The 9,079-nt window shown below is 32.0% G+C and overlaps 1 protein-coding gene across 1 annotated transcript; it reads left to right on the top strand.

Annotated features, from left to right (window-relative positions):
* Positions 1-3,890: 3,890 nt before the first annotated feature.
* LOC132915896 (sterol regulatory element-binding protein 1-like) lies at positions 3,891-7,769 on the top strand. The gene is made up of 4 exons (XM_060975664.1): positions 3,891-4,107; positions 4,226-4,533; positions 6,976-7,131; positions 7,209-7,769. The coding sequence occupies exons 1-4, from the start codon at positions 3,891-3,893 to the stop codon at positions 7,560-7,562; spliced, it is 1,035 nt and encodes a 344-aa protein (XP_060831647.1). The 3' UTR covers positions 7,563-7,769.
* Positions 7,770-9,079: the final 1,310 nt, after the last annotated feature.

Raw genomic sequence — 9,079 nt, 5'->3', positions numbered from 1 at the left:
AACTTGCTGCAACTTATTGTATATTTCTTAAACTTTTAGAAAGGAATTATAAATTGGTAATTTTAATCATTCGAGTAATTCTAGCATCAAAAGTTTCTTAACATATATTTCATTTTTATGTAAACTGTATGAAAAATTAAAAACTAGTAATTTTGATGATTCTAATAATTCCACCGCTTCGAGGATATATCTTTATTAATAATTTGTGCATTTGTATGAACTATATCATTTATTATATGGTCATAAAACGCAATGGTAAGAAAAATTGCGGGTTGATAATTTTAATCACGCTAGTAGCTAAAGCAAATCACATTAAAACAAGCTTCACCGTGTAAAAACTCAATAATCTCGTTGGTTCGATCCAGTGTCGGATAGTATCACGGATTCGAAACAAGTTCCGTCATTTTATCGACTGGATTATTGCGTTACGATCTTGCTACCTTACAAAAGTTTCCGTAAACTGTGCGTCACCGTGTCGAGAGCAACAGGCGTGTCACGTTCCGATAATGATATCGGCGTAACGCTCAGCGAGCGAACACACGGATGAGATAGAAGGTCAATAACGAACGAATAAACGAACGAAAGACGATCTGAACGAGGTTCTGACGACAATTCCACCGTTGAAATGAAATACGTGCAACGAAACGATTATAAAGTTCATTGCCAACGGTTTGGTGGTTACACGTTAAAGGGATTGGATAGCAAGTTTTGGATCTATACTGGGTGTCCCAATTAAACGTAATATCTACCTTATTTACGATTGTATGCAAATACTTCTCAGGACAAAGTTGAACCATTTCAATGGGCATGTGTGTAATGCTAGAAAGAAATTTTTCGTTTTCTTTTCTTTTTTTTTTTTTTTTTTTTTTTTTTTAGGAGATTTCTAGTCGTTTCAAGTTATCGGTATTTTCGTTAAATAGAGCTCCATATATTTGTTTATACCAATGGATTGTTCTCTGCGCGAAAGTATCAAGGTAATTGCGTAAGAAATGCTTGTTTAAAAGATATTCCGATTTTATTTAATTTCATCGAATGTAGCGTAGGAAAGACAGGGAAACATAAACCGTGTATCACTTTGCGCCGTTTTACGAGTTTTACAAAATTAAGGTCAAAATTAAGGTCTTTTAAACTAAGCATTTTCAGATACCTTAATACCTTAATACTTTTATATAAAGAATGAAAAGTGTATCGATCACCCCTTGAAATCTCGTGAAACATCATCGTTGCGAGCTACCCTTGAAATACAATAGTTGCCTTCAGAAGTGTTTTTTCGCACAATCGTAAATAAGGCAGATATTTAGGTGATCTCGTTTGTGAGACACCCTGTATAAGTTCAATTTGTGGCCGTAGCTTTCAACATTGTTACAATATCGACATCGATACAAAGTACGCATTGATTCTGAAACGTTAACACATTGTGTACTGGAATTACATTTTAAGCGTATTGCAATTACGATATTGAGTATTTTCCGATATTTTTGATCCTTTGCGTGTGATCCTTTCGAGCATACATGTACAATTTTTATAAATATGTGTATTTCAATTGTTGGAATTCTTACATTACTCGAACTACGAGAAGTCTTCTTCTTTTAAAAGATTGATGGAAAATTAGTTGGACATTATATTCTGACTACCTTGATTTTCTCAATGAGGAGTTGACGAAATATTTTGTTCTAGAAAGGAAATGTACTAATTTTCATGGGCCGGAAATAAGATTCAATAGGATTCAAAGGATTATTTCATATAGATATCTACAAATTTTAAACAAATCGAAATCTCACTAAATTGTAAATGATCAAATAATGAATTATATATGTAGTAACTTTAAGTGTATTGTTTAATTCTCACAAAATTAAAAGTGTCTGGTAACAATAGTTTTTATGCATATATTTATGCAATTGCTTACTTGTTACAAGTTTGCTGTTCTATTTGTGTTGCATGAAATATAACTATGCAGTACATCTAGAACGCAAATCCTGTGGCAGGTCTCAGCGTCATATGTGGTAGATAAATATTTATATATATATATATACAGTGCTTGTCCCATCGATACAAATAAATAGTAATCGAACGGAGCCAAGTCTGGTGAGTAAGCCGCATGCGAAAGTATTTCCCAACTGAACGCTTCGATCGTTTCCTTGACCGGTTTTGCTGTATGCGATGGTGCATTATCATGGAGCAAAATTACTTTGTGTTGCCTTTTTTCATATTCTGGTCGTTTTGCACGCAAAGCTTGATTCAAATCGATCGTTTGTTGTCGGTAGCGCTCAGTATTAACGGTTTCGCCAGGTTTTAACAGCTCATAATAGATCACATCCTTCTAATCCCACCAAACACAGAGCATCGTTTTCCGTCCATAGCGATTTGTTCTTGTAGCCGATGTCGGTGGTAAAGCTGATATCAACTGGTAAAGCTGATCCTTTATCGTATGCTTCACGTGCATATAGAGATTATTTAATCGGACATTGTTTACGTATTTTAACCGGTACTGTTGGAGATGCTCATTTATCTTCAATATTAGAATATGGACAAACTATTATGGCTTCTGCTGGAATAGATGCTGGATTTTTATGTACTGACAAAGTTACAGTTACACGTAAGTTTAAATAATATCTTGTTTAATGAGTTCATTGGTGGTATTGGATGGCATTAAATTTCTTTCTTCCTTTTTTTTCTTTAACTAATAAATAGAATTTGGTGAATCAATGTTTTAGATTGCGAAGATGAAATTGGATTATGGTGGGGAGCAGTTATATATCTAGCAGCATGTTGGAAATTGAAAGAAGACGATTCACAAGCATGGAGCATTGTTTAAAGCAAATTTCCTTATGAAAAATGTTATCAACTTTGCAATAATAATAATAGTATTAGTCCACTACCATATATTGTTTTAAATGCTTTGCAAGCAACAAAAGCGACTACTAAATCAGTCTCTATGCGTTTTATTGATCAGGCAGGAATATTGCTTGAACAATGTTTGGTTTATTATAATTGCAAGCAACAGTCATCCCAAAACGTTTTGGTAAGATATTTAAATATTATGTTTATAATATATTAATATATTCAATTCTTTTATACAAAAATTATTATAATTACTTATATCTTTTTGCAATGCTTTTATTTTACACAGATAATAAATTTAGAAATTATGAAGTAATAAATTATATAACATATGATTCGAATACGGAAATAAAATATTTAATTTTTTTTATATTTTTTGAAATTTATGATTTTTGAAAAATCTGTTTTTATGTTATTTATCTTCTCAAAATGAATATCATTACACTTTTTTTCATAAAACAAAAGAAAATGATCAAATAATGAATTATATATGTAGTAACTTTAAGTATATTGTTTAATTCTCACAAAATTAAAGGTGTCTGGTAACAATAGTTTTTATGCATATATTTATGCAATTGCTTACTTGTTACAAGTCTGCATAGTAGCTGTGTTGCATGAAATATGACTATGCAATACTTCTACAATGCAACTCCTGTGGCAGGTCTCAGCGTCATATGTGGTGGATAAATATTTATATATATACAGTGCGTGTCCCATCGATACAAGTAAATAGTAATCGAACGGAGCCAAGTCTGGTGAGTAAGCCGCGTGCGAAAGTATTTCCCAACTGAACGCTTCGATCGTTTCCTTGACCGGTTTTGCTGTATGCAATGGTGCATTATCATGGAGCAAAATTACTTTGTGTTGCCTTTTTTCATATTCTGGTCGTTTTGCACGCAAAGCTTGATTCAAATCGATCGTTTGTTGTCGGTAGCGCTCAGTATTAACGGTTTCGCCAGGTTTTAACAGCTCATAATAGATCACATCCTTCTGATCCCACCAAACACAGAGCATCGTTTTCCGTCCATAGCGATTTGTTATTGTAGCCGATGTCGGTGGTAAAGCTGATACCAACTAGTAAAGCTGATCCTTTATCGTATGCTTCACGTGCATATAGAGATTATTTAATCGGACATTGTTTACGTATTTTAACCGGTACTGTTGGAGATGCTCATTTATCTTCAATATTAGAATATGGACAAACTATTATGGCTTCTGCTGGAATAGATGCTGGATTTTTATGTACTAACAAAGTTACAGTTACACGTAAGTTTAAATAATATCTTGTTTAATGAGTTCATTGGTGGTATTGGATGGCATTAAATTTCTTTCTTCCTTTTTTTTCTTTAACTAATAAATAGAATTTGGTGAATCAATGTTTTAGATTGCGAAGATGAAATTGGATTATGGTGGGGAGCAGTTATATATCTAGCAGCATGTTGGAGATTGAAAGAAGACGATTCACAAGCATGGAGCATTGTTGAAAGCAAATTTCCTTATGAAAAATGTTATCAACTTTGCAATAATAATAATAGTATTAGTCCACTACCATATATTGTTTTAAATGCTTTGCAAGCAGCAAAAGCGACTACTAAATCAGTCTCTATGCGTTTTATTGATCAGGCAGGAATATTGCTTGAACAATGTTTGGTTTATTATAATTGCAAGCAACAGTCATCCCAAAACGTTTTGGTAAGATATTTAAATATTATGTTTATAATATATTAATATATTCAATTCTTTTATACAAAAATTGTTATAATTACTTATATCTTTTTGCAATGCTTTTATTTTACACAGATAATAAATTTAGAAATTATGAAGTAATAAATTATATAACATATGATTCGAATACGGAAATAAAATATTTAATTTTTTTTATATTTTTTGAAATTTATGATTTTTGAAAAATCTGTTTTTATGTTATTTATCTTCTCAAAATGAATATCATTACACTTTTTTTCATAAAACAAAAGAAAATGATCAAATAATGAATTATATATGTAGTAACTTTAAGTATATTGTGTAATTCTCACAAAATTAAAAGTGTCTGGTAACAATAGTTTTTATGCATATATTTATGCAATTGCTTACTTGTTACAAGTTTGCAGTTCTAGTTGTGTTGCATGAAATATAACTATGCAGTACATCTAGAACGCAAATCCTGTGGCAGGTCTCAGCGTCATATGTGGTAGATAAATATTTATATATATATATATATACAGTGCTTGTCCCATCGATACAAATAAATAGTAATCGAACGGAGCCAAGTCTGGTGAGTAAGCCGCATGCGAAAGTATTTCCCAACTGAACGCTTGTCTGGTAACAATAGTTTTTATGCATATATTTATGCAATTGCTTACTTGCTACAAGTCTGTATAGTAGCTGTGTTGCATGAAATATGACTATGCAATACTTCTACAATGCAACTCCTGTGGCAGGTCTCAGCGTCATATGAGGTGGATAAATATTTATATATATACAGTGCGTGTCCCATCGATACAAATAAATACGATAGTAATCGAACGGAGCCAAGTCTGGTGAGTAAGCCGCGTGCGAAAGTATTTCCCAACTGAACGCTTGTCTGGTAACAATAGTTTTTATGCATATATTTATGCAATTGCTTACTTGCTACAAGTCTGTATAGTAGCTGTGTTGCATGAAATATGACTATGCAATACTTCTACAATGCAACTCCTGTGGCAGGTCTCAGCGTCATATGAGGTGGATAAATATTTATATATATACAGTGCGTGTCCCATCGATACAAATAAATAGTAATCGAACGGAGCCAAGTCTGGTGAGTAAGCCGCGTGCGAAAGTATTTCCCAACTGAACGCTTGTCTGGTAACAATAGTTTTTATGCATATATTTATGCAATTGCTTACTTGTTACAAGTGAGCACTCTAGTGGCATTGCATGAAATATAACTATGCAGTACTTCTAGAGTGAAACTCCTGTGGCAGGTCTCAGCGTCATATGTGGTAGATAAATATATATATACAGGGTAGACGAAATAAAATGTTATAGACTGTTTTCTTATAAACTATTGTACATATTTTCTTTCTTTCCTAAATTAAACATGATAGCGGGGTAATCATTTGGAGTGCAATCAATTTTTTTAAGACTACTAAGAAAAGTTTAAAGGCAGCCTCCTTCATTTATCTTAAATGCATTTTCTTCGTTTAGGTAACTCATATCAAACAGAGTAACATTTACTTAAAACATTTCTTTTTATTCTGCACAATTAAAGAGATTTAATAAATAATTCAATGCAGTTCTAGATACATTTAGAGACAAGAATATATTTCAACTCTTTTTATAAACATATTTTTTTACCTATTTGTTTGATAATAGAAAGGTAATTTCTTGAAATATTTTATGAACAATGTAAATTTTAAATTCTTTAGAGAGATGAACCGTACAATTTAATCATCTTCTCATATGATGATTAAATATTTAATATATCCTACAATAAAGGAAAATATAAACTTAAAAGTATTTACTGCGCATACACATTGGTTATTTCATTAACGCTATGAAATGCTTAAAACAGTATTTATGAAAGACTTAATAGGTGTTTAGAAATCTAAAGACATCATTTTAAACATTTATTAAAATAATTTTCACTTTGGAATACATTTATACATATATTTTTCCCCTCCTTTCTTCTCTGTTTACCTTCTGGAGTTTCTCTTGAGAGAAACACGTATTTTTTACCATAACTCTTTAACTGTGCAAAGTCAAAAAATATTCAAGTTAAATATTATTCTTATATATATTTAATAAGATAAATATTAAATATTATAAATATTTAATAAGAGCTCTTTGAATAAAGAAATGTTAATATCTCACTCCATTTGAAATTAAAGGGATTCTCTTTACCTATGTATAGTAGTCTTCCTAAAAAATTTTTTACATACCAGATGATTTATCAACTCCTTTGTCCTTAATTTAAAAAGAAATGAAATGATTTCTAAGAATTTGGCTTATAATATTTTACAGGATGGTAGAAAATGGAATCAAAACTTTTTCTTAGGGATAGATAGCATTTAACAGCTCCTGAATCCAACAAATCAATCAAATCTACAAAATTAATAATAATTTTCTTATTAGCTTTGATTATTGTTTTAGCTTACTCAATTGTGGATTTGTGATTGGTTACTTGAAATGCGAACTACACTTTGGCAGGAATTAGATAACGATTTAGAAAAATTAACTACAAATATATCTCTTGGAGGTTTTCAACGTGATTTAGCTTGTTTGAGACAATTATGTCAACATATTCCAGTAAGTTTATATATATTTTCTAATATTATAATTTATAAGTTAATTATTGTTTTTAACAATTGTCACGTATTTTTTAGTCTACTTTAGCAAGAGTATTTGTTTATGAAGCCACAACACGTATAATGGCGGGAGCAACACCAGTGAAAACTCAAATATTGTTAGACCGTAGCTTACATCACAGAAATTCACGTTCTTCAATTATCCGTGGAAAAGATCGTTCACAAGATCAATATACTGGAGAAAGAGAACACGCGGTAGCTTTATGTTTAGCTTGCCGACATTTACCTCCACTATTATTAGCCTCTCCTGGAGAACGTGCAGGCATGCTTGCAGAAGCTGCTAAAACTCTTGAGAGGGTAGGAGATATAAAGAGACTTCAAGAATGTTACAAATTAATGAGGCAATTAGGACCAGCTATCTCTGCTAACTGATATATTACTGGTATAAGAATATACCTCATTCAATCTTGTCTTTTACATGGGTTTATCTTTTTCATGACTCATTATTGTACCAGGTATGTAAATATGAAACCGGAATTTTTATATAGAAAATACACGTTTATTGTATGAAAATGATTAAAAATATTTTATTCGAAGTATTGCCCATCGCTAGCTATACATTTTTCCCACCTGTCTGGCTATTGGTGGATGCCACGTCAAAAAAACTGTGTCTCTTTTTAGGCAAACCAGTCATCGAGCCATTTTCGTAAGAAGCGAAGTGCTGGTCAGAAAGTGCGTGTCCCATCGATACAAATAAATAGTAATCGAACGGAGCCAAGTCTGGTGAGTAAGCCGCGTGCGAAAGTATTTCCCAACTGAACGCTTGTCTGGTAACAATAGTTTTTATGCATATATTTATGCAATTGCTTACTTGCTACAAGTCTGTATAGTAGCTGTGTTGCATGAAATATGACTATGCAATACTTCTACAATGCAACTCCTGTGGCAGGTCTCAGCGTCATATGAGGTGGATAAATATTTATATATATACAGTGCGTGTCCCATCGATACAAATAAATAGTAATCGAACGGAGCCAAGTCTGGTGAGTAAGCCGCGTGCGAAAGTATTTCCCAACTGAACGCTTGTCTGGTAACAATAGTTTTTATGCATATATTTATGCAATTGCTTACTTGCTACAAGTCTGTATAGTAGCTGTGTTGCATGAAATATGACTATGCAATACTTCTACAATGCAACTCCTGTGGCAGGTCTCAGCGTCATATGAGGTGGATAAATATTTATATATATACAGTGCGTGTCCCATCGATACAAATAAATAGTAATCGAACGGAGCCAAGTCTGGTGAGTAAGCCGCGTGCGAAAGTATTTCCCAACTGAACGCTTGTCTGGTAACAATAGTTTTTATGCATATATTTATGCAATTGCTTACTTGTTACAAGTGAGCACTCTAGTGGCATTGCATGAAATATAACTATGCAGTACTTCTAGAGTGAAACTCCTGTGGCAGGTCTCAGCGTCATATGTGGTAGATAAATATATATATACAGGGTAGACGAAATAAAATGTTATAGACTGTTTTCTTATAAACTATTGTACATATTTTCTTTCTTTCCTAAATTAAACGTGATAGCGGGGTAATCATTTGGAGTGCAATCAATTTTTTTAAGACTACTAAGAAAAGTTTAAAGGCAGCCTCCTTCATTTATCTTAAATGCATTTTCTTCGTTTAGGTAACTCATATCAAACAGAGTAACATTTACTTAAAACATTTCTTTTTATTCTGCACAATTAAAGAGATTTAATAAATAATTCAATGCAGTTCTAGATACATTTAGAGACAAGAATATATTTCAACTCTTTTTATAAACATATTTTTTTACCTATTTGTTTGATAATAGAAAGGTAATTTCTTGAAATATTTTATGAACAATGTAAATTTTAAATTCTTTAGAGAGATGAACCGTACTATTTAATCATCTTCTCATAT

This window comes from Bombus pascuorum, unplaced genomic scaffold (assembly GCF_905332965.1).
Source record: "Bombus pascuorum unplaced genomic scaffold, iyBomPasc1.1, whole genome shotgun sequence".
Classification (NCBI taxonomy): Eukaryota; Metazoa; Arthropoda; class Insecta; order Hymenoptera; family Apidae; genus Bombus; species Bombus pascuorum.
Note: the sequence above shows the minus strand (reverse complement) of the source record. Positions and strands in the feature narration are given on the sequence as shown.